This window comes from Heteronotia binoei, chromosome 8 (assembly GCF_032191835.1).
Source record: "Heteronotia binoei isolate CCM8104 ecotype False Entrance Well chromosome 8, APGP_CSIRO_Hbin_v1, whole genome shotgun sequence".
Taxonomy (NCBI): domain Eukaryota; kingdom Metazoa; phylum Chordata; class Lepidosauria; order Squamata; family Gekkonidae; genus Heteronotia; species Heteronotia binoei.
This window is the reverse complement of record NC_083230.1, coordinates 40,093,252-40,120,457: the sequence shown is the minus strand read 5'-3', so window position 1 is coordinate 40,120,457 and position 27,206 is coordinate 40,093,252. Positions and strand designations below refer to the sequence as shown.

The 27,206-nt window shown below is 41.3% G+C and overlaps 1 protein-coding gene across 1 annotated transcript in view; it reads right to left on the bottom strand.

Annotated features, from left to right (window-relative positions):
* Positions 1–27,206, bottom strand: part of TMEM117 (transmembrane protein 117) — a 418,706-nt gene that overhangs the window by 18,034 nt on the left and 373,466 nt on the right. Inside the window, exon 7 of the mRNA XM_060244943.1 lies at positions 132–261. Within this exon, the coding sequence (XP_060100926.1) occupies positions 132–261 (130 nt within the window). The remainder of the gene's footprint in view (positions 1–131; positions 262–27,206) is intronic.

The following is a 27,206-nucleotide window of genomic DNA, read 5'->3' as shown; positions in this document are numbered from 1 at the left end:
TAATAATCAAAAGTCACTTTGGGAAAATGAATGGATGAGTAAGCCATATCTTCACATTAAAAATGAAACAAACAAGTATACATAGCAGAAAATTTTCACAGGTTTAAGTAAAGGAATGGAAGATTATTTACCTGTTATATGTATGTGATATTCCTCCTTAAAGATCTTTTTGAAATAAGGCAATCTAAATTGAAAATGTGCAGCTGGCAAGCCAGGAAGATTTACATCAACATCCCCCATAAAATGTGGAAATTCCCAATCCTGGAAGAACAACATAAAGAGAATCTCATAAAGATGTCTTTCCTCAAAACATATTTCTTTAAAATATGTAGATCCCACTTCTCTTTCATTGAAAGCCATTTAAAAACCCCATAAGAAAGCCCTGATCTCATCAGATCTCGGAAGCTAAGCAGGGTTGACTGTAGTTAGTACTTGGGTGGGAAATCTCCTTGAGATAACAAGTTGGGAGGACAGGGGCAGGCTCTATTCAGCCACCTCTCTGAATATTCTCCAGCCTCCCAGTAGGGGTTAGTCACTAGAGATCAATATGACTTTCAGGTGCAGACACACACACTACAAAAATGCAAAAAGAAAAATACCCAAGAATGACCATTCACACTTTGCCATTGCAGGTTGAGGGGTGATTTTTTTGAAAGTGGCTATGAGGAAGCTCCTGTGGAAAAGCTCTGCGAGGACTTGATGGTAGCGCCATAGTCTTCATCACAGGAAGGGAAAGTGCCAGAAATGAAACTAGGAAACCTGCCTCTTTGTCTTGGCATTTTAAAAGACCTAGGCAACCAGTAAGGAGAGGGGAGCAAGAGAAAAGAAAATCCAAGGTCTGATGACACCCAGCTGGCATTAGACCAAGCTTCTAACCTTGCTCCTCCCTTCCCCAGAGCTCTCAGCTTTCAGCATTACCAGGGAAAAGGCTTCCTAAGATTCCTCAGACTCTGACAGTTACAACTAAAAGTCAAAGTTCCCCATACACTTCTGCCTCCTCATTAATTTGGAAGCAGCTTAGGCTCAAGAGCAGGTCTGCTTGTTTACACCTTTCCCACTGAATGGCCAACAATGAAATAAAACCATGACAGAAAATCTGACAATTTGTGAACCACTTAGTAGCTGCTTAGGGTACAGTCTCTGAAACTACAATAAACAAAGCTGTAATGCTCATTCTATTTATGTTAACAAATAGGCTAGACACTCTCTTACTGATGTCAGTTGCACTATTTCTGCCGTTTCCATGTTGGTCACAGTATGCCTAAAGATTTCTGTCTCCAAACTGTTGTGTCCATAACAGACAGACAATCAGATTATAAGAAAGTATAATCAGAAATTGATTTTTTTCATTTCCAGTAATTGTTCTGGCTGCCCTAATTAAATTGTCAGATCATGGGCAGATAATTTAGTAATTTAGGTAAGCACCTGAGCTAATGCACAGAGAGAGATGCTGCTGAAAGTAACAGTGATTCATTGGCTGATTACAGACCAGCCCTTTGGGCCGACTCAGAGACGCCTCTGAATTCGGCCCCAAAAATCCCTCCGCACGCAAACATCTGCTGGGTGTCCCCACCCTGCACTCAACCCGGCCTTCCAGCTGCTCCACCCAGCTCAAAAAGCTACCACTGTGAAAGTGGAAGGGCGCACAGGAGGCGACTTGGCAGTCTGGAGCTGCCAAGCCGCCCCAAGCTGTTCTAGTTTTTTTTTAATTGAAACCGATCAGAGCGATGGTGCACTAATGCACACCAGCGCTCCCCCCCCCCGGGGAAACAAAGGAATCTGGCTTCCGGGTTGCCTTCCCGTGCGGTGGCACCTAGCCGCCTCACGGAGGGGATGCCAGCGGTATGCGGATGAGCATGGGGAAGCTCCGGAACGGCTCTTTTTGCGCAGCCTCACTTCGGGACGCTTCCCAGCCACCCCAGAATGCCCATCTGTTCTCAGCCATTGTGTCTATATCTACCCGCCTGCATACATACACAGAGAGGTGGTGTTTAGAGGTTTTCCATGTTTGTCTATGCAAAGAACTATTTGGAGACACTGGCAAAAAACCAACAGGGGGTGGGGTTGATTTGTAACAGAGAAGCAAAGGATCGGAAAAAGTTAATATCTCACTCTTGCTACTTCTCTACTTCATCTTGTCCTCTTCCCTATCCGAAACCTGGGTTTTTTTTTTCCGAGTAGGCAAGAGTCCATGTGGGTGGTGAGTTACAGACACTGCATGAGGATAGTTTTAGGTGGGTAGTTCAGTAGAAGAACAAGATTCCTGTCCAGTAGCATCTTAACAACCAACAGTATTTCCAGGGTATAAGCTTTTGAGAGTCAAAGTTCCTTTCATCAGATACACTGCATGTGCTGTCAAATCAGTGTGTACTAGGACTGCCAAGCTCCAGGTGGGGCCTGGAGATCTCCCTTTATTACAATTGTCATCCCAGCAATAAAGAAGAAAATGGCTATTTTGGAGCCTGGTCTTTACAGCACTGTACCCTGCTGAAGTCCCTCTCCTCCCAGGCTCCAATCCCAAATCTCCAGGTATTTCTCCATTCAGAGAGGACAACCCTAGAGTGTACTGATACTTTTAAGGGAATCTACATGATTTTTAGAGTCTTCTCCAAGACTGTTTATTTAATTTTAAAAATTGAGATTAAAAGAGGAAGAGAAGCCCAAGTTAGCCACAGCCAACATTCAAATGCCAGAATATGAGGAAAAATATGCAGAATGTCTCAAATATATTAAATATCTATTAATCAAAAATTAATCCTCATCCATGCAGCAACACATTATACAGATAGAAGTGTTTGCATTCACAGTTAAGGATTCAGGAATTTACTTTTCTAATTGTAAGAACACAGCTCACTCAATAGCCATATTACCAAGATCAGAATATTTTCTACCAAAGCACCAGTATCCTAAATTCTCCGTTATAGCTCTGAAGTAAACTAACATTTTAAAATGATATAACCCTTACCTTAAAGTCAAACAAGGTACCTGTTTTACATCTGATAAGCAGTGCTTTACAGTTGACATACTGCTCCCTACACCCTTCAGATTTCACCCTATGGTACCTACCCAAACAGCAAAGGCTAATCACTGTTTGTGAATGTCATGTTTTTCCTGCATTGTTCAACAAGTAATCATGTAGATTTTTGTGGAGCTGTATGACCATTCTCCATGTCAGAGACCATACTGTGCAATGTTTGGGTTAGTAACTAGACATCAAATGCACAAACTCAATTGCATATAATAACAAAAACAAATGCACCCAATTGCACTACCAGCTCACATTTGTCTCTTTTGAAAAATGGATAGTGAGTTCTTGTTGGAATTCACCCTCAGTAAAAGTCTCCTGTTGAGTCATTCTGATTTCACCTTTTAGATAAAAGACATAATGGGAGGCAACAGATTTACATGGATTTATAAGTGCCATACAAATAATAAGACCACACTCAGACACAGAAGAAATTTTCACAGGTAACACAGAGATGGCTTTAAAACCCTAGGTAAAGTTGGTGATTATACCAATTTAACAAGGTATGGAAATAAATGATAAAACTAGTAATGATAGAAGCAGGTATACTCCTCTGCCAATTCACCCTGCAGAGACCTATCTAGACGGCCTTTTATTAGTTTTTTTCCCCTCAACCACTATTATTCCCAGCTGCATTTGTAGAGAAGACTCAGCAAGGGTTCATCAATCAGAAATTCTACCACCTGCTGGTGATTCCAATGTGTGTAAACATCCAAAAATATCTTGAAAAAGTAAACTTGCACTTAATGCACTCACAATATAACCATTATATGCAATACAAAAATCCTTTTATATAACAAACAAATACAGCACAGAACAGGCAGTCCAAGCTAAAAGTCCAACTGATAAAGATCAAATGATACAATCACCAAAATCTTTTCTTAGGAGGGCATCTTCTGTTCCAGCTGCTGCTGACTAGAACCCACAGATCGCTATTAGCTGTGCTAATTTTTTCTCAGCAGCCTGTAAAATTTGGCGTGAAATTTTATGTATAGATTCTAAATTTTAGAGATATCTAACTGGTGCAGATCTTAAGTTCTTATGTATGGATTTTAAATGTTACATTTTAGAGAGATTTCTCTTATTTTTAGACCAGGTCTATTCTCAAATATTTTACTGAATAGATCTTGCTTTTGACTTGTACTGGTTGTTGGCCAAATAAATGGATCGATTGATTGACTAGAAACCACTATGGACCTAGGGAGGGAATACAGAGTCAGAAACGCTGGGGGCGATTTCCCACACAGCTTACCGAGGAGCGAAGTCCCTCCTCACCGCGCAGCGTCTGCTCGGATTTCCCAACAACTGCTCCGCGGAATCAGGAAGTGCCGGACCTTTTGTGTCGCTAACGTAAACTAGGGTTTTAGCGATTTCCATTTGAGATGCAAAAGGTCCGGCACTTCCTGATTCCGCGGAGCAGTTGGTGGGAAATCCGAGCAGACGCTGCGTGGTGGGGAGGGACTTTGCTCCTCGGTAAGCTGTGTGGGAAATCGCCCTGGATCATGAAGATATATTGTTCTGTAACTTTGAAGCTTAAATGAAGCTTTCTGCAAAAACAAGGTCCTAATATCCAGAGATGCTCATTCAGTGGCTTCTTGCAAGTTATTGGACGTTGGTCCATAGTGGATTCTAGTTAGCAGCAGCTGGAACAGAAGATGAAGAAGAATTGCAGATTTATACCTAACCCTTCTCTCTGAATCAGAGACTCAGAGCAGCTTACAATCTCCTATATCTTCTCCCCCCACAACAGACACCCTGGGAGGTGGGTGGGACTGAGAGGGCTCTCACAGCAGCTGCTCTTTCAAGGACAACCTCTGCCAGAGCTATAGCTAACCCAAGGCCATTCCAGCAGATGCAAGTGGAGGAGTGGGGAATCAAACCCAGTTCTCCCAGATAAGAGTCCATGCACTTAACCACTACACCAAACTGGCTCTACATCAAAGATGGTCTCCTAAGAAAAGATTTTGGTGACTCTATCATTCATTTGAACTTTATCAGCTGGACTTTTGGCTTGGACTGCCTGTTCTGTGCTATATTTGTTTGGTGCTTGTTATCTAAAAGGATTTTTATATTGCATATGATTGTTATATTCTGAGTATGTTAAGTGTAAGTTAACTTTTTCAATCTTTTTTTTGGATGTTTATACATGGTGGCTTTGCCTTACTTTCTTCCCCATTTTTCTGTGTATCTCACTTTTGTTGTCATACCTGCTGGTGATTCTGCAAGTCATTACGGGATGATAAACTTGGACATTTGAATTTATCCTAAGTTATAAATGATACATAACAGGTTGTATGCCAATAAAGGTACTGAAGTGAACTGAACAGGCAAATGCACATAATGTAACTCTAACAAGTATGTATTTTTAAAATGAAAAGTAACATCAAGAGGCTTTCGTTCAAGTAGTGGAATGGTGGAGGGAAGAAGTGCTAACCTCTGCCTTCCAGCTGTTTTCCTTCTTAAAAATCATTCCCCAAGCTACATCTACCCTAGTGAGGGTTCCAGATGTTCAGCTTCAAAGGTAAAAAATTCAACCAGAACCTTGACAGAAAGAGAGTAGAGAATAGGTTCAGCAGAAAAAAATGCCTGGTAGGGAAAGGGTTAGCAATCCCCAGGCACACTCATCCATTGAATACTACAGCCTCCAAGGGTTGCTTTTCATTAAAAAGGAATCTCAAGGCTGCGCTACATTTATTTGTGTGCAACAAGTAGGTAGCCCTTAGGGGAGTTGTGAAGAAGAATCCTTCAACAGAGTTAAAATAAAATTAGACTTGCCCACAATAAGGTTATCTTGCCAGTGCTAATAGGAATATTTTTTGTTAAGGGAGAGATGAAAACAGACAGACTGACAGAGCAATCCTAAGCAGGTCTACTCAATGGGGCTCACTCCCAGGACAGGGTGCTTAGGACTGTAGCCCTAAACTTGCCTGTCAACACACATTTCTGCATTGTGTATCTGTACATTTTCTGTATGGTGCGGCACAGGGTTCTGTGCCTCGAAGTGACCTTAGAATTAACTTGGCTATTCAAAATACCTCAAGGGAATAGTCTAGCAGGTTACTGTTCTTGTATATTTCTGCTATTTTGGTCTTTGAAATTCACTATGCAAACATCAATAAAACAGAATTTGTTCCCAGAGACTCATTTTGGCTTTTCTGCTTTCAGCTTCTTAACCCAACTCAGCTGAGCACTTCCTAGGTAATACAGCTTACAGGCAGAATAGTTGCAGTTAATTCTGGAATCAGATCAACCCACAAGAAATATAGCTGTATTACTGCACACTTGGGAAATAACTCTGCCTTGTCATGTCCATTAGGCTTTCCCATAAGTCACCAGCAACTACAACACACATTTTGGGTTGCTTTGGTATATCCATAGACAAAAAAAAAAAATCTTCATGAGTACTATGACTAGTAATTCTCTCAATTCACAAAGATCTTTTAAGGATTAGTGTAAATTCCATGTATTCTATCAAGAAATAAGGAAAATGCAAAAAACTCCATTGCCCAATTTCAACAAAGGCCAGACTACACAGAGAAGACAGCTTGAGCATCCAGAAAGTTTGTGTATATTCAGCTTTATGTATATGCAGGCCCAGGCCTTGAATTCAGCAGGAGCTCACAGGAGCATAACTCCTGAACCTTTCTGATGGCCCCCTCCCCCTTCCCCTACCTACCTTGTCCATTGAATAGTAGGTACAGCTGCACAACAATCCCTGGATTAGGAGAGTGGGTAGCCAGCCAGACACTAGAAGCTTTGCCACACCCCCTGCAGCCCTCATTAACCCCTGAAGAAGCCCCTGCCCCCCTTTCTCCACTTCTTATGTGATTTTGGGTGGTGGCCTTTTGAATGTCGGGCGGGGGGTGGCCAAGAAGAGCCCCAGGTAAGCAAAGATTGCTCGGGCTGGCTGGATCTCTAGCTAGCCCAAGCAGGCCTCGCTCTCCTGGGGCTTTCCTTTCTTGCATTGGATGCTTTTGACTGGTGGGGGGTAGCATATGCTAATAAGTTATGTTAATGAGCTCCACCACCTATTTTTCTACAAAACGACCCCTGTGCAGGCCTATATCTCACACTCAGCACAGTGCTCTGTTCCTGCTACCACACACTAAACCTTTCAACTTCTACTCTGTTCCATCAGATGGACCACCATGTGACTTTTCCCCTCTGGAGGCTTCAGTCTCCAATTGGAAAGGCTTCCTCTTGGGATGGTGTGTCCGTCTTACTTTGAAGAAGTTGGCAGCAACTCATGAGTAGAGAAGCCAATCCCTTGCTTCAGAATCACCAGAAACAGGGGGAGGGAAGGGGGGGGGAGGGAAACGTGTGCTGAGCACTTCATTATTCCCTATGGAGACTTATTCCCATACAAAAATAATGGCTAATTGATCCATGGGTATCTTGGGCTCTTGGGGGGGGGCTGTTTTTTGAGGTAGAGGCACTGGATTTTCAGTATAGTATCTAGTGCCTCTCCTCAAAATACCCCCCAAGTTTCAAAAACATTGGACCAGGGGGTCTAATTCTATGAGCCTCAAACTAATTCTATGAGCCTTATAACTGTTCACTTGTATATGTGAAACAAAACCTTTATTTGAGTGTAAAGCCTAATCTAGAAACTAATTGTAGATCTGTGATTAAAGACTGTTTGTTAGTAAAAACAGGACTGACAGACCATCACTGAATTAAACCAGGTAGGAGAAAAAAAATACTTGGCTGCTGGTGGTTAAGGTGATGAAGATAATTTTCTTCAGGGCTTTTTTGTAGCAGGAACTCCTCTGCATATTAGGTCACACTAGGGTTGCCAATCCCCAGGTGGGGGAGAGGATTCCCTGGTTTGGAGGCCCTCGCCCCGCTTCAGGGTCATCAGAAAGCGGGGGAGGGGGGAAGGAAATGTCTGCTGGGAACTCTATTATTCCCTATGGAGACTTATTCCCATACAAAATAATGGCTAACTGATCCATGGGTATCTTGGACTCTTGGGGGGGCTGTTTTTTGAGGTAGAGGCACTGGATTTTCAGTATAGCATCCAGTGCCTCTCCCCAAAATACCCCCCCAAGTTTCAAAAACATTGGACCAGGGGGTCTAATTCTATGAGCCTCAAAAGAAGGTGCCCCTATCTTTCATTATTTCCTATGGAAGGAAGGCATTTAAAAGGTGTACTTTTAAATGTGATGGCCAGAACTCCCTTTGGAGTTCAATTATGCTTGTCACACCCTTGCTCCTGGCACCATCCCAATGTCTCCTGGCTCCGCCCCAAAGTCACCAGATATTTCTTGAATTGGACTTGGCAACTCTAGGCCACACACCCCGATGTAGCCAATCCTCCAAGAGCTTACAGTAGGCCCTTGTAATAAGAGCTCTGAAAGCTCTTGGAGGATTGGCTATATAAGAGGGGTGTAGCCTAATATGCAAAAGAGTTCCTGCTACAAAAAAAGCCCTGGTTTTCTTAATAAATTACCATGGGAAAGACCATTCTTGTACATTTTAATGAACCCCAAAGCCAGATCTTTTAACAAATCCAGTTACAGAAGCATGCTACACATTCTAAGAAATACTTTAACATACTTGTTAAGGAACTAGCTTTAACAAAAGGTAACCAAGAGGTTTCCAGCACATATCTTAAAAACAGTTACTACAGTTAAACAGTCAACTTCCACATAACAACTAGAACCAATACAGAAACAACCAAGTACTCAGATGTGCAACAGCACCACCCACTGGTAGGGATCATTATATAATCATTACATACTTCAGGAGACTGTGCCAACTTGTAAGGACATTAGTGCTATTTAATCAGTAATGCCATACTTATTGATTGGTAAATCATACTGAGCTTAGCTAGCAGACATCATTATTATGATAGATGTCTATCCCTTTGTTAGACCAGTGAAAATATAGAGCATTTAGGTATGTAGGGGTGGTACATAGCTATGGGGGCATTTGGGGAGCAGTGGATGCCAGAAATATGTCATGCCCCACCACTGAATTCCTGAAAATCTGGAAATCCAGAAGCAGTAGTAAATCATGGCAGCAGATTATTAAACTATTATGATCCTTCTAGGAATAAGGTCTGTTATGGGGAAAAACACAATGGGCTCTAGAAAGAGGCTCTGGACAAGTGCCCCCCACCTCTGCTGTCTTCCCACCCACCCAAGTGAAAGCATTCACTCCCCCCCAACCTTGCTGTCTTCCCATCTACCCCTAACTTCTCATCCTCCACCACCTCTCCAACTATCACCCACCCACCCACCATCTCTTCCTCTTAACTACCCCCACACCATTGGCACTCCACTACTCTCCCACCCATGACATTCACTCTCCCTCACCCTTGCTGTCTTCCCACCCATCCCACAGCTGAAACAGATGACAGCTTCCCATTTCCCCCATCCCCCTTGCCTGCCAGACTTGCCACCACCTGAGGAGAGATAGACATTTTTTTTTCAGCTAGGGAAGGCCAGGCCAGAAGCGGGTGGGGGAGAGAAGTGGACCCAGCCAATGGGATGTAAATGCAGTCAGGACAATGGGTGAGGAAGTGAGCATCTTGGGCCAATGGGAAAGTCGAAAAGCACAAATATACCAGCTGGTATGTCTATCTGCTCCTGGAAATTATGCATAACTTTCCTGCTAGGTGTAACTATCAACCTCCATAGACTAGCGGCGTCATACTCCAAAATGTCTAAACCAAGGGCAAACTGAACAAGCAATATGGAAACTAAGAGCCAAGATGGCTTCTGTTTAGCCAATGCAATATAAATTTTGTAAAAGCTTGTTACACACAATGTAAGCTTACTTTTACATCTCCACCACAGAAGCTCTTGCAGACAATGACCATAAAGAACACTTTTCAATTTATTGTGCATCATTTAGTCAAAGTTTTGTCATGAGAGCAATAAGAACAGCCCTCTCCCACTATTAATTCAGGGTCTGCCAGTTTTATTGTTTTTAGCACTAACATGAAGCTTTATAAAACTAGCAGGCTTCCTGGATTATTATATGGCACCTTCTACACGGGTATAACATTGCTCATTCATAACAATTCAAGGAAATGAAATAGGCTCCTATTACTGAAACTGTGGGATCAGGTTTTCCAAATAAAAACAAACAGATCACTCTCCTCCCTCTTTTATTTCCTAGGAAAAATTGCAGGCATAGTTAGTATGTACTCTGCGCACATAAATCAACCCCTTAACCAATGAATGGAATAATAAAAATCAAATGTAGAGCTTCAAATGGGAGTTTAAAAACCAAAAGGAGGGGAAGAATAAATCTGTTCTACATTATTTCTATTGACCCTGATGCAGAAGCTTCTGAACTGAGTGCAAGAGCAAAGAAATGCAATTTCAGCCTTTTTATACTGGAGCAATATATCTGCCTCTGCCAAGTTCATGCTGAAAACATGAATTTCACCTAAAAGGCTTTCACTGTTCAGAAATCACTTGGGAAAGCTTGTCAAAAACACAGACAAACCGAAACTAATTGCATGAATGCAACCTGGTTTTGACAAACACAACTATTTGGTTTGAATATCAAAAGGTTCTTGTCAAAATCCTCCAGTCAAAAGAGAAAAAACACCAGAAATTAACAGTTTCTTTTGGAGATTTGAAAAGCAGAACTGGAGCTGGGTTGGGAGTCTTGAATGAATTAGGTCTCTGCCACTCAGATGAAAACCTATTTATAGCACCCACTGGTTCTCAAAGCAATGGTTGTGGTATAATTTTAGAAAATGATGTGAGAATAATGATGGACAAACCTTCAAAGCATTCAGTAATTTGCTTTAGATAAGGATCCACATTTAAAAATCCTTTCTGAAGCATATCAAAATGTCTGAAGGATGCCCTGGTGTGATTCTTACCTTCTCATTTATTAGCTCATCTCTGGGATACCTATCCTTACTTGTCCATGCTGCCGTCCCTCATTAAGAGAATTCTTATGAGAACTCTCATTGATAGTCTCATATTTTAAAAGCTGTCTCTCGCTCTCAGCAGTTGGCTTCTAAGAAAAGGATGAATATTTCTACTTAAGAAAGACCAATGGCTTTTGAAGTGAACTTTATAAAATTGGTTACAAATCTTTCACTGTTCAAAAAGGAACAGTGAGATACAAAAAAGAACAATACAAGGATGTCCACTGTCTCCTCTTTTGGTTATTCAAGTTTTGGAAATATTGATTAGAGGTTTAAGATGAAGAAATTAGAGGTGCCAAGATTAAGAAAGAAAATTACAAATTGAGAGCTTTTACATTCAGACTCTACTCTCTTTTAGTCTCTTAGCATGGCTTTTGGGTCTTTCTCTCTCCTTTTCCTTTCCTAGTTAAGTGCTTTCTTTGTATCTCTCTCATGGGATCCAGGCAGCTGAGCAAAGGAAGCTCTGACTCTTTCCTTCATTCCCCAGGGGAGTGGGGGGTGGGGGGGGTGGGACTCAGTCAATAGAAGGAAGAGAGGCTTGACACAGTAGCTCTGCTGTGCCATTGAGAGAGCCCGGCAAAGCGAGCTCTCCCTTCTCCCTTCCTCCCCAAGGGAGGAGCCTCAACCACTGGAGAAAATAGAGGCTTTGCTCTGTAGCTCCTGTGCAATTGAGCAAGCCTTGCAAAGCAAGCTGTTATGCAGAAGGAAGTGAGAGGGAAAAGGAAGCAAATGACAGCCAGTTGCTTGGGGGCCTGATAGGAATTCTCCAAGGGCTTGATTCGATCCCCGGGCTGCATGTTTGACACCCCTGCCTTACGGCTTCCCAGCCAGCACAGTGTGCAAAATTTGGCTCTAATCCTGAGGTGAAAGGCATTTCAACACAGCAGGTATAGTGAAAGAGGTGTTAAATTAAAAATGTTAATGAGTGCTTTTTTTTATGGTACTGTTCACAGGTGTACACTGGATCAGCTGCACCTTTCAGGGAATTTGGGAATCATGCCCATTACCTATTCACTACTTGCAGACATAGGCAATAAGGTTAATGGTGCTCTTCCTTTAGGAGGTGTTATATCAGCTGTATTCCTTTTTTCTTTCCTGTGATGTCCAGCAACACGAAGCAGCAATTCTGCAGTCTGAGGAAGAGGAGATGCATTGGGATAGGGAATGGTGAGCACTAATTTCAGCAGCTCTGTTCCCAAGGGGAAGTGCGAACATGCACGCATGACTACTAGCCACATTCATGCTCATCATGAGTAAATGTTGGTTTGTAACGTGTGAATACAGTACTTTCAGTCTTTGGAATCTGTATTTGAAGGTAGCTTTTATTTTGGCAAGGCATTCACAGTGGCATATTCTATTCCATTTTTAGCTTTCAAAATGTTTAGCTCAACACCATGGCAGAGATTTCATAATGATCAGGAGAATAGCTAGGGTGGCTGCTAGACATTTTGGGAAGGCAGACTGGGGACTTCAAAGGATGGAAAGGGGTAACCAAGTCCCCCAGCCAAGTTTCCATGAAGTAGAATTATTTCACATGCAAGGCAGTTAATTATTTTACAGTTTTAAACGGAAATGTAATCCAGTTGTATACATAGTTACTTCAGTCTAAAGTTATTGAAATCTTGTTGGTTTCTAAAGTGCTACTGCACTCAAATCTAGCTCTTCTACTATCGATCAACACAGCTGCCTTCCTGAAGCTATATCAACATTAATTAGGCATTGTCAGTTAAGAATCTATCTCTTCAAGAAAAAATTTTGTGTGTGTGTGTGTGTGTGTGTGTAATTTATCAGAAGAAGCTTCAAGATGAGTTTGGCTATACTGCGTTAACATCTTGGCAGACTGTCCATGTCAAACTTACAGTGCACTGTGCAGTACCCATCATCAGGATGCTCAACACCAACTCTTAATAGCTAGTGTAGTCCTTTCATAAATTGGTTACAATTCCAGTAAGCTGTGTCTTGTTTAACGCACATTATTAGCATCTGACTATTTCATCCCCCCTGCAAATGTGTTTGTGAGTAGGCATTTGTATGTACAGCAGCCTAAGGAGCCCTAACTGGTTTCATCAGAGCTTGGAAGCTAAGCAGGGGTGTTCATGGTAGGATGGTAGACTAACAAAGAAGACTAGGGTTGCTATGCAGACAAAAGCAATGGTAAATCACCCCTGCTCAGCTCTTGCTTTGAAAACCCATGGTCCTGTGGTTGCTTTGAGTTGGCTGCAACTTGACAACACATAATTATTATAATCTACGGTATATGTGCAGGCTGCAACTCACAGTACCAAAACCAAGTTCTTTAAAACAGGTACTCTAGTTGCAGAAACAATCTCTGGGCAGGGATGGATAATCCTTGTTAATTGTCTGAATAAATGATAAACCAATTGTCTCATCAAAGGAGTAATTCACCAAGTCAGAATAATGAATGATCCCTTGCATTGTTGTGTTCCTAGTGAAGATCCTGTGCCAAATGACATGATTACTCAATATGAAGAATTTATAAAAAGCTGATCACTGTGCGATTTATATTTTTTTACACAATTTGTTTTGACATCCCTTTATTTTTCATTCACTGACAGAAAGGTAGGCGGTATAACCTTTCTCTCTGAGGATCAAATATTGACACTGATACTACTCCATTCAAATCATCAAAGGATCTGAGAACAAAGCTCAGGCATGTATATCTATGCCTGCTTTTATACAGACTATTGAACATGACTTGTTTACAAGGATGGTTATGCTCCCTCCCCAATTCACCCAGAAACTGAATTTATATAAATCAAGCTATTGGTTGATATTTTGGATGAAAGTCTTGAAAATCCATATTCAGATCTTTGCAATTTTTTTTTAGAAAGGAATAGTAGCTGCAGAGTCTGGATCAAAGAAGTTTGGTGGGAAAGGAGAACAGATTTATTTCCTACACCCATGCACACTTTAGCCAACTGAAACTTACCACCCCCTTATTATTAGCCTTGGAAGCCAATAAGATGGGCATCAGATGAATGAATGCCTGGCTTTCATCTTTCCAAGGGTAGTAACACGCCTTAGGGAGCCATTTTGATCGCTAAATCCATGTTCTCACAATATCAGACTACTTCTATTTAAAGACACCAGGACATTGGGAAGCTCTAATCATGGATCTACCATGATTGTTCTCAGATCCTGATCCTTGGTGATGGAGCTTTTGGAAAGAGAATCCTGTCTAGGGTTGCCAAGTCCAATTCAAGAAATAGCTGGGGACTTTGGGGGTGGAGCCAGGAGACTTTGGGGGTGGATCCAGGAGACATTAGGGGTGCAGCCAAGATCAAGGCTGTGACAAGCATCATTGAACTCCAAAGGGAGTTCTGGCCATCACATTTAAAGGGACGGCACACCTTTTCAATTCCTTCCTTCCATAGGAAATAATGAAGGATAGGGGCACCTTCTTTTGGGACTCATAGAATTGGACCCCCTGGTCCAATCTTTTTGAAACTTGGGGGTTATCTTGGGGAGAGGCACTACCCTCTACCCTGAAAAACAGCCTCCCCCCCAGAGCCCCAGATCAATTCTCCATGATTTTCTATGGGAATAAATCTCTATAGGGAATAACAGAGTTCCCTCCCCTCCCCCCGCTTTCTGACGACCTTGAAGCGGGGGGAGGGCCTCCAAACCGGGGGATCCCCTGCCCCCACCTGGGGATTGGCAACCCTAATCCTGTCTATCCTAATGGCCTTGCGTCAAGATTGGGCCTGTTTAGTGTGAAAAGATTTAATCATATCAGAGCCCAAAACAACAGAACATCTAATTGCACAAAGCAGAGGCCAAAGAGAAGCCATCATGGTGGTTTTGTAAGCATGAAACTACTCTTGCTGTTGTTGCTCTTTTCGTTTCATTTTACAGCCTTCTTGTTCTGCCCTAAAATTTGTTGCTGGATGGAAAATACAACAACAATGCTCTAGTTGCAGAGAAAGGAAGGGGAGATCAGAAGAACAAAGCTCAGTCTCCTGAACAGGAGAAGTATGAAGCTATAAGTAAAGCAATATTATTTTAAAGTAACACACTCAGAGGAAGCTTTTTTTTTTAAAGAAACACTCGCACAGTGCTACTCCCACCAAAAATACTATAAAACTCCTCCTGTTTATAGCTACCTTAATCAAGGATCAGAATTAAGCCTAGTTTTGTGGAATTGACATATTAGCTAGTCTATGCACATCCCTTTTTACCTAATTAGTCTTCAATAGAGGAGAGCAGAAAAATGTCCATTCTCCAACTGTAATTATATATAGATTGAGAGGGACATTTCTTGATATGTTATTGGTTTAATTTTACAATTGGTTGCTTGTTTTTCTGTTTGACATCAGCTAAGACCAAGGAATTCAAGCCAACACAAGAGGTAGAAATCAGCTCAGATACAGAGCTTTCTTTGCACAGGAACAGTTACAGCTAGCTTTGTGCCAGGGGATGTGGCCTAATAAGCAAACAAGTTCCTGCTGGGCTTTTTCTACAAAAAGAGCCCTGCTCAGATATATTGGATTTCACTCGCCTATGAGAAAACTATTTCTACTATTGCTTGCACAGTCAACAATAGCACTAACAAAAGACAAGTTCAGCATTCAGTAGTAATTTGCTATAGTGCTTTGATACACAGCATTGTGACTATTTCCCCCATTGTTATTACAGATCATATCATTTTGATTTGTCACAGCTCACGCTTAAGAACATAAGAGAAGCCATGTTGGATCAGGCCAATGGCCCATCCAGTCTAACACTTTGTGTCACACAGTGGCCAATATATGTGTGTATACACACACACACATATACTGTGGCTAATAGCCACTGATGGACCTCTGCTCCATATTTTTATCCAATCCCCTCTTAAAGCTGGCTATGCTTGTAGCCACCACCACCTCCTGTGGCAGTGAATTCCACATGTTAATCACCCTTTGGGTGAAGAAGTACTTCCTTTTATCCTTTTTAACCTGACTGCTCAGAAATTTCATCGAATGCCCACGAGTTCTTGTATTTTGAGAAAGGGAGAAAAATACTTCTTTCTCTACTTTCTCCATCCCATGCGTAATCTTGTAAATCTCTATCATGTCACCCCGCAGTCGACGTTTCTCCAAGCTAAAGAGCCCCAAGCGTTTTAGAGAGACAGCTTGGTATAGTGGTTAAGTGTGCGGACTCTTATCTGGAAGAACCGGGTTTGATTCTCCACTCCTCTACTTGCACCTGCTGAGATGGTCTTGGGTCAGCCATAGCTTTCATAGAAGCTGTCCTTGAAAGCGCAGCTGCTGTAAAAGCACTCTCAGCCCCACCTACCTCACAGGGTGTTTGTTGTGTGTGTGTGGGGGGGGAGGTAGAGGAGATTGTGACCGCTCTGAGACTCTGAGATTCAGAGTATAGGGTGGGATATAAATCCAAAATCTTCTTCTTCTTCTTCTTAACCTTTCTTCATAGGGAAAGTGTTCCAAACCTTTAATCATTCTAGTTGCCCTTTTCTGCACTTTTTCCAATGCTATAATATTCTTTTTGAGGTGCGGTGACCAGAATTGTACACAGTATTCCAAATGAGACCGCACCATCGATAAAATCACAAGTTTCAGAGGATCAAATCACAGTTTTCAGAACCCAGGAGACTGGTATAACTAGTCATAAGGACTGGGATGAGCGGGGACACGACCTATCAGGCTTAGAAAGCTGTGCAATCACAGCAAAGTCTCGTAGCAGGAGGGAGTAGACTCTCATGTCTGGACCACTGTAGGCTGGAGATGGCTTAATTTTTTTTTTAAGGCTTGGTGCCTGAAAAACAAATCAAATGTAACTAGTGTGGTCTAGTGGTTAGACTGTTGGGAAACCCAACATTGAATCCCCACTCGGGCATGAAAGCTTGCTGGGTGACATTGGTCCAGTTGCACACGCTCAACCTATCCTATCCCACAGAATTGTTGTGAGGATACAATGGAAAAAGAAGAACAATGGAAGCTTTTTTGGGTCCCTATTGGGGAGAAAGGAGGGGTATAAAAGAAGTTTTGAAAAAGTATGTAGAGTATATTAGGGCAATGTACTTACAAATTTAAATTCATGGAGGTGGTACACTCCTATAGATCCTTGCATGGCTTCCAATCCACACTTCTATCTGTATGAAGTCCAGCACCAAATAGGGACAAGCCAACAATACTATGTGTTCTTTCTTCTCATTTTGTTCAATCTGTGGGGGCTCATAAAACGGCTTTTCCAGGGGTGGCTGCTTTCCTTTCAAATGCTTTGCCAGAAGAGGAAAGTTGTTAATTGACCATATAAAAATGCCCTGTTCCTTGAACAGAGGTTTAATAGAACGCCATTTACCTCCATGACATTAAAAGTTTCAACTGCCTATTTTGATACATTAAACCTATAGTCAAGGGGCAGGGCATTTTTCTCCAGGACTGTTGGCTACTCTACAGAGAAGGTGAGCTAGGCTCTCCAGCATTTAGGAAAATCTACAAGATTTTCTGTTTAGAGATTTCTTCTGGTAAATTTCCATGGATGTGGAAGGTTTTGGCCTTTAAACTTCAGTCGTGTATAAAAATAGTGGCTATTAATGGGGGGAGGACCATGTATGATTGCTGATTGTTTTATTCTGGGTACTTGATTGTCATTTTCTGCTATGTTTTTTATGTAGACTACCTTTAAGGTTCAGGAAAGGTGTAAGTAAGTAAGTAAGTAAAATTTTATTTGTATCCCGCCCTCCCCCGCCAAAGCAGGCTCAGGGCGGCTAACAGCATTCGTAAATAAACAATACAGTAAATAAAAACATTAAATTAACATATTAAAACCAATCACTACTTAATTAAAACATTACTAAATCTGACATTGTTGTTTGACGCTATCCGTGTCAGTTGACATAATAATAGCAAGATCCTGAACCGGACCGTTTTGGCGTTTTCCTTTGTTACACACTTATAATTCAGCAATTCATAAACGCCAGCTTGAAGAGGGTGGTCTTGCAGGCCCTGCGGAACTGCGGAAAGGTGTTATATAAATTATTCTCATAAATTCTCACAAAGGTGTTATATAAATTATTCCCATGTTATGCTCTTGTGTCCATGGTGTAGTTTTAGAGCGCTGAAAAAACTCTGTTATAATGCATTGTTATAATGCCTGAAATAATCTGATCTGATCTAGCACTTTAGGATTTTACCACCTCACTCAGCTGCATGTGTAACCTGGCTGGATGTACCACTGTCCATAAGACAAACACCATTAAACACACTTCCTTAGCTCAGATTCATCCATCCACACCAACTGCATTCAGCAATGTAATTATAGCCCAAGCCAGTAAGCACATTTCTATAACAATAAATCAGGAAACATTAAAACATATTTTCATTTGTGACCTGTGGGATGCCAGAAACCTTCCTACATAATGGCTTTATTCTTACTTAAGTTTTTTAGGAGGGGTTTTTTTAACAATAAATTTTAAAAAAAATACTAAAATTAAACTTTTTTAAAATGCTCAGTTCTAGAATCTCCAGGGCATAACCCCAGTGGAAGAGCGGGAGGAATTAAGCATTCCCATGAAGAAAGGCAACAATAACATTTGACTGCTATGTAAATAAAGAGAAGGGAAAAAATCCCTACCCATATATGGGAGAGCAGAACAAAATTACCTATTAACAGCCAGAATAAAGTATCATTATAACAGGTGTTAATGTATCTAATGTACTCATTATCCCAAGACACCTAGTTATTAAGTAAGCAGATCCCTTTTGTTATGCAAAAACAGCAGCAGCTTTATGGCAGGTTGTAGGAGCATAAAGGCAATAAAAATAAGGATGCCTTTCAACTCACAGCCTTCTCCAGTAGCCATCACACTTCCCAGAGAAGCAGAAACAACTGCTGTTTAAGCAGCAATGCAAAAAGAAAGCAATTAGACTCACTACCTTACTCATATTTTATCCTGCTGTTTCTGTATACACTAAAGCTAACAGCAAACCATTTCCTTACTGTAACCTGATGTGACAGCTAATATATACCTGCATGCTCATAGAGAGGTTTCTTGTCTGGAAAATCCCCACAATCCTATGTGAAAACCTTCTAGTGTGTTTAAAATGAAAGCTTGGATATAATTATTTTCAGACAATGCTTATGTATTGCATTTATACCCTGCCTTTCTCCCCAGTGGAGACCCAAAGCAGTTTAAATCATTCTTCTCACTTCCATTTTATCCCCACAACAACCCTGTGAGATATGTTAGGCTGTGCATGTGTGTGTGACTGGCCAACTTCCATGGCAGGGTGGGAATTTGAAGCTGGGTCTATAAGAGCCCCATGGCACAGAGTGTTAAAGCTGCAGTACTAAGCTCTGCCCATGACCTGAGTTCAATCCCTGGTGGAAGCTGGGTTTTCAGGTAGCCGGCTCGAGGTTGACTCAGCCTTCTATCCTTCCGAGGTCAGTAAAATGAGTAACCAGCTTGCTGGGGAAGGCAATGGCAAACCACCCCGTAAAAAGTCTGCCGTGAAAACGTTGTGAAAGCAATGTCACCCCAGAGTCAGAAACGACTGGTGCTTGCACAGGGGACCTTTCCTTTTTCCTGACACTCTACCCACTAGACACACTTGGTCTCAGAAAAGGAGAATAAATAGGAAGTGCCTGATGGGGCCATTATTAAGACAAATGTGTGATCTAACCTAAAGCTTACATGTTATGTATGAGCCACAAGCTGGCATTCCAAATACCTTCAAGCCAATTTACAAATCTTAGAAAAGGCATGTCATTACAGAGACTATACTGTTTTGGAGGGACCATGTATATGAATGCACTCTTAGGTAAACAATTCCCTACATGCAAAAAACTAGCATTTCAGGGCAACTGGTAGTTTACCCTCTCTCTAAGACTATAGTTAACTAGTTAACTCTCTGTATACCAACATCCCACGCCAAGATGGTTTACAAGCCATAAGTAATATAATCTCTGACTTTGCTACCATACTGTGCCATTTTGTTCTCACCCATAACTACTTCAGATTTTACAATGAACTGCTCCTATAGATCAATGGTACAGCCATGGGCACCCACATGCCCCCACAATATGCTAACAGCTTTATGGCTGACTTGGAGCAACGCTTCCTAGACTCCCACCCACTCACACCTTTCTTATACCTGCATTACACTGATAACATTTTTATTGTCTGGACACATGGTACAGAAGCCCTGGATGCATTCCACCAGGTATTCAATGATTTTCATTCTACCATCAACCTGACAATGAATCAGTCTATGCAAGAAATACATTTTTTGGACACCACTGTAAAAATACACAATGGATACATAGACACTACCTTATACCAGACATTTACTGATTGACAAACATATCTGCATGCCTTCAGCTACCACACCAAATATATCAAAGGATCCATTGTATACAACCAGGCTCTGCACTACAGCTGCATTTGCTCCAATCCTACTGACAGAGATTTTCACCTGAGGGATCTACAACAAACCTTTTTGGAACTTAAGTACACACTTGATGAAGTCAGGAAACAGATTAACAAAGCCAGAATGATACTCAGAGAAAACCTGTTACAAGACAGACCCCAAAAAGACAATAACAGAACACCACTAGTGGTCACACACAACTCTCAACTGAAAATAGTTCAACATATCAACGATTTACAACCTCTATTGGGAAGTGACAGCTCTCTTTCAAAAGTACTGGGGGATAAACCTTTTCTTGCACACAGACAGCCCCCTAATCTCAAACATCGCCTCACTCACAACAATACAACATCTCATTTGAGCATGGGCACTGGTATCAGAGCTTGCAGTAAACCCAAGTGCCAACTTTGCTGCCACATACACCCAGAGAAAACAATCACTGCATATAACAGCATTAACTACACCATCTTAGGCTCATTCACTTGTTCATCTTCCAACATTATATATGCCATTAAATGCCAACAATGCCCTTCAGTTCTCTACATAGGGCAAACAGAACAAATGCTACCAGAACAATGCTATCCAGAACAAATGTTCTTTCAATTTGTTAATTTCACTATTTTGCCATTGGATTCTAACTTTGTACCACTTTGCGTTCTTAACCACTGCCCACCAGCTATATGTAGCTCTGTTCACTCACTGTACCCCATTCCATTGTCTGATGAAATATGCATGCATATGAAAGCTTACATTCTGAAGAAAGCTTTGTTGGTCTTAAAGGTGCTACTGGACTCCTACTTTGTTCTATTGCTTCAGACCAACATGGCTGCCAACCTGGATCTAGTTAACTAGAAGCATAGTGTTTTTTTTTAATAGGAGGAGGACCATTCAGCCAGTTGAATGGATTTGACCTAAGTTCCAAAATCATGCAACTAACTAGATGGACCAGCCCTTAGTCTACCAATGTGAACTTAAAGAGCTTCCATATGTAGGGCCTGAATGCTGCGTGTGGCATCATGAACCTGCTACACAATTCACTGGATTACATTGCTAGGATGGTCAACTACCCTGAAGCAGAATTTCCTGACTTTCTCAGAAAATAAATATAAGGCACAATAACAACAATAACACAGGAACCAGACCCTGAAGCAGATTCAGATTCCAATTCTGCCCACATATCTACCCAGAAAATACTATTATAGGCCGTGTTTCCTCTAAACTGAGTTAGCGTGAGCTAGCTCACAGATTATTAGCCTTCAACTCATACATTTTTGTCTTAGCTCAGGAAGGATGACCCCAGAGCACACTCATTATTTATGCAGTAGCTCACAACTTTAATGCCAGTAGCTCACAAAGTAGAATTTTTGCTCACAAAACTTTGCAGTTTAGAGAGAACATTGATTATAGGGCCCAATAGTGTCAACTGTACAATCCCTGGCTTTTACAGCTGCTCATCCTCCAATGTGATACATGTTTTCATGTGCCAATAATGCCCCTCTGCTCTGTACGTAGGAAAAAACCAACCAACCTCTATGCAAAAGAACAAATGGAAGTAAATATGACATAAAAATGGCAATATCTAGAAACCAGTAGAACACTTAAATCTACCAGGAAATTCCATCAAGGACTTAAAGGTCATCATAGTTCCACAGAAACATTTCAAAAACAAAATCCAATGGGAAGCTGCTGAATTGGAATTCATACGTAAATTTGACTCCGTCAGACTTGGATTGAATAGGGACTTTGGATAGTTATCTCATTACCAGAAGTAACTGCCTTTCCCTTTCAGGTATTCCATTTAGATTCATCAGTGGAAAGAAATGATTACATTACATTGTGCATTCTACCTTTTTCATGACTTTTGCAACTGCTTTGCATTTACACGGCACTCACCTCCTGCATCTACTCACCTCTCCTCTTACAACCTATATATCTCTGGCTAGTTTCTACATGCCCTCAATGCATCTGAAGAAGAGAGCTGTGTTTCTCAAAAGCTTATGCTACAATAAAATCTGTTAGTCTTAAAAGTGCTACTGGACTCTACTATTTTGCAACAACAGACTAACACAGCTAACTCCTCTGGAACAATAAACTTGTTTCTATTACCTGCATTACTTTAAATTTAAAAAGTTAAAAAATAATCTATTGTCATGTGCATTATATAGGGCTGCACATTGACAAAAGTATTCATTTGCTCTTGCTGTTAAACTATAATGACTTGAAAAGTTCAAATTCCTTAATTTGCAGTTGCAAGGTTATAACTTTAGCATTTCAGCTCTTGCAAAGCCTGTTGCTTCCCTTTGGATGAAATAAACTTATGGCAGAATTTCAGAGGGGCTGAAGAGAAGGAACAAAAAGTGTCAGGGGGCACATAACAGAATATGGTAAAGAGGTAAATGAGCCTTAAAGGCAGTAATTCGATTCCTAAAAGATAAAATTAATAAGACTACAGAGTCCTGGATGTAGTAAACGTTAGTATGCTCCTGGGTAAATTAAGAGGTTTCTGAACATTGGTGCTGAGAATGAAAATTCTGACAGCCGATCAGATGCTCTCATTGTAACACATGCAACAATAGGAAAAAATAAAACAATAAAGAATCTGCCACATATACATCTTAGAACAATGAAGTCAATCAGAGAAAGATTGCAGCAGATGGATGTTCTCTGCTGAGACTATTCATTGTACCATAATAGCCCTTGACTGCTATGAGAAAATGGGGGAAAGGAAGCAATCTTTGCCTTTTCAAGTTCTGCACATTTCGTTTTTTATTATTCTGACAATGGTGCTTTAAATTGATCATGTGTGTGTAAGATGCCATCAAGTCACAACTGACTTATGGCAACTCCAGCAAGGGGCTCTCAAAGCAAGTGAAGTGGTCTGCCATTGTCTTTGAGGTCTCACTTCCAAGTACTGACCCTGTTTAGCTTCAGGCTACACCATACTGCCGTCCCACCTGAATTTGATCATACCAGTACATAACCAATGTGGCTGTGTGACAATTGCAGCCAATGACTTGGGAAGAAAAACCACAAGTGGCCATGAATATAGGCCAGTATTATAGATGGGCAACTCTACTGCTTCACTGGAAGAAGTATGTTGGAAGAAACAAGGTAGGGGTCAGCTAGTATAGGGCCACAAAGGACAGCACCTCCTGGTATGGACCAATAACATCCTTGACTTTTGTTATGTTTTAGCATACTCAAAACATACTAAAAAAAGAAGTGTTCAGAGTAGTTTACAGTAAAACAACAACAAAAAATTCTGTACGAAGAACTGTAGGACAATCATGTTAATCCATACACCTATACCCACTTGGAGCATAGCTAGCTGTTCACCAATCTCAGTCAGCAAATAATACCTGTTTATGAGTTTCAACCATCTGTTCTGCTTTTCAGTGCTGAAAACATTTCATGTTTAATCTCTTTAACAAGCAGATCAAGGTAATTGGGGGGAAAAACAGTTTCAGTTGATAGATTATTTAATAACCAGACCAGAGTAGTGCCTGGGGGTTTCAATTAACATAGCATAACTGATAACATAGCATAGCATAATTTAAACACCGCAAGGTTCCAATCCAAAAACCACTGAGCCCCACTAAAGGGGCCAAAGTATCTTGAGTAATTTGCAAATTTCAGGATGCCTGGGCAAAGCATGTAGAGATACATACACTTCAGAATTTACAGCTGAGCCCTCTTTGTGTAATAAATTTACAGTCAACTGTAGGAAACAGTCAAATTAGCTTCTAAAAAAAGTAATAGAAGATTATTATTCATACACATTACTTTCAAGGATTCAAAGTGCTGCACACATACTATCTTATTGTGGTTCTTATAAAAAGGAAGAGTATCTCCATGAGGGAGCGAGTCAGGGGCTGAGATTGAGAGTGTTGTTGGCTTAAAGTCACCATTAAGAGAAGTGAGATTTCTGTTTCTGATTCATGACTCACAATCCAATCCTAAGTAGAGACTCCGGTCTGGTTATTTCACTGCGTTTAGACTGAAGTGACCCTGTTTGTCAGTCTTTCAAGTCAGGATGTCACCCCAACTGTTAGTTAATGGTCAATTAAACATTCAAAGATTCTTGCAGTAGACACAGATCACCACACTACCTTGAAATAGTTTATATGACATAGAAATTCTAACTGGATGGGAGCTAGCTGTCTGTGATATACAATGAACATTTAGGTGTGAATGTGCTTAGAACCTCCCTATTAAATTTCTGTGGTTTTATGCCTTTATTCTGCTTGTGCAGCTCTTTGTCCATTTTGGATGTATGTGTCTTCTGGTGCTAGGTGTCTTCTATGCACTGAAAAACACTGATCTGCTCTAGTGGAAGAGTGTATGCTGCATCAGGGAACAGGGCTGCGCAAGAGGAGGCAAGGCATAAGATCCATACAAAGGCATTTGCTTCTTAGCCTTCTTAACCTACCTCCAGAATCCTTCAGAGATATTTCTGGAGCCCAAGAATCAGCAACTGGGTGTCTTAGGACAAAAATTACAACCACCTTCCTTTCCCCACAACAGTCACCTTGTGAGGTAGGTGGGGCTGATAAAGCTCTTTCAAGATCTGCTCTGAGAGAACTGTGACTGACCCAATGTCACCCAGCTGGCTGTGGTGATGATAGTGCACAGGGCTGGTGCTAGGCTTTTTGGTCTCTCTGCCCTTCGTCCAGTACCTACCTGTGGCTCACTCCCCACTACCCCTGAATCCTGCCCTCATGTCAGGGCAAAGAGGTAGCTGTTGCCCCTCAAACATACGAATATAGAGCACCATTGCCATGACATAGTGTTCTCTCTTTACCCTGTGGCCCCTGTTCTCTGGAAGCAGCATTTCAGGGAGTATTTTGCTTTGTAGCCATAGGGAGGAGGTAAGATAATTGTGCTGTATGACTGAATGGAATAAACTATTCATAAGCAAAATGTATGCCACTTTTTTGTTTGTCAAGCAAACATATTAAATAATCAGTTTCATCTCTGCGAACAACAGTCTTGAAACCAGTTGGCTGTAGATGGGTGTGCCATTTGAACTAACCTCTATGCAGGGGTGTCAAACATGCGGCTCAGGGGCCAGTTCAGGCCCCCAGAGGGCTCCTATCAGATCCCCAAGCATCTGTCTGTCATCTGCTTTCTTCTCTCTCTCTCTCTCTTGCTTCCTTCTGCATAACAGCTTGCTTTGCAAGGCTTGCTCAATTGCACAGGATATACAGAGCAAAATCTCTATGTTCTCCATTGGCTGAGCCTCCTCCCTTGGGGAGGAAGGCAGAGCTTGTTTTTCCAGGCTCTCTCAATCACACAGCAGAGCTACTGAGCTAAGTTCCTTCTATTGGCTGAGGATCCTTCCCCAGGCTTCCTTTGCCCAGTTCCCTGGATCCCATGGGAGAAAGACAAAGACAGCATCTTTAAGACCAATAAGTGCTAATATTTTAAGCATGTTTATGTTGTTGTTTTTAAAAAATCTTTAATTGTGTTTGTTTGTGTCCTTTATAAAGTTTACATCTTTGCTACTGAATCTTAAATAGGTATACACATGGCCTGGCCTGACATGGCCTGGCCCAACAGGTTATCAGATCCAGCCCTCATAGCAAATGAGTTTGACATCCCTGCAGTCTACAGAGATGTGGGGCAGAAATTTTTCCAGTGCTTTATTTGTTCATGGAAAAATGTTCATTTCTAAAATCTCAGTTGTTTTGCAGAACTAATAATGAATGGATGTGGGGTCGTCACAAGTCTGTTGAGACTTTCCATCTACTCTCTCTATTCAACTGCCCTCTTGGTTTTATAGAACTTTCCCATTTGAAAAACAATCTGACTGGAGATTTCCACTCTCTGAAAGATGCACAAGGTGAAATGGGCAGAAGCACCTTAAAGAGCCATGATTATTTAACATATATACATATATCCCTACCATTTCTTTTTTCTTTCCATATAGGACAAGAGTGTTCACTTGTAATATACAAAGCAACTACAAGGGTCAGGGTCTAAGAAAACATATCCTAAAACCTATAAGCAAAAAAGCAAAACCTTTCATACTCATACATAGTTTCCATTGTCTATTCAAAAGCAGGACCTCTTTGTCTAATAAAATTTTGGAACCTTAAAAAAAACAAATGAACAAAGCACATTTATTCAGAAAGCATAGGAAAAACAAGATTACGTTTTTTAAAATTCCAGTGCAAATATTTCCCCAAATACTTTCCCTGCCAGAGGCAGAAGACACTCTCATTCTGCAAGTGTGAGAGGAACCATATATAACCACACTGATTTCTTAAAACAAACAAACAACTCATCCCCAAGACTGCCCCCCTCACTAGACCTCTGAACAGAACCACAGCAGACCCCCATTAGATATATACTAACCCAATTCTCCCTCTCATGGATTGCTGCCTTGACATGGCGAGAGGGCTTGCGCGGTTCAGTGAGGCTGTGGGCTATGCCATGCAGGGCCACTCAAGATGGACAGGCCACAGCTGAGAACCCAGACTAAATGCAATCCACTGGAGAAGGAAATGGCAAACCACTCCAGTATTCTTGCCAAGAAAACACCATGAACAGTAACAAAAGGCTAAAAGATATGGTGCTGGAAGATGAGCCCCTCAGGTTGGAAGGTGCCCAATATGCTACTGGGGAAGAGCGGCAAGTCCAAGTAACCACAGAAAGAGTGAAGCAGCTGGGCCAAAGCCGAAAGGACACTCAGCTGTGGATGTGTCTGATGGTGAAAGAACAGTCCGATGCTGCAAAGAGCAATACTGCATTGGAATGTGGAATGTAAGATCTATAAATCAAGGTAAACTGGATGTATTCAAACAAGAGACGGCAAGACTGAACATGGATATCTCGGGAATCAGCGAACTAAAATGGGTGAAATTAACTCAGCGGAACACTACATCTAGTG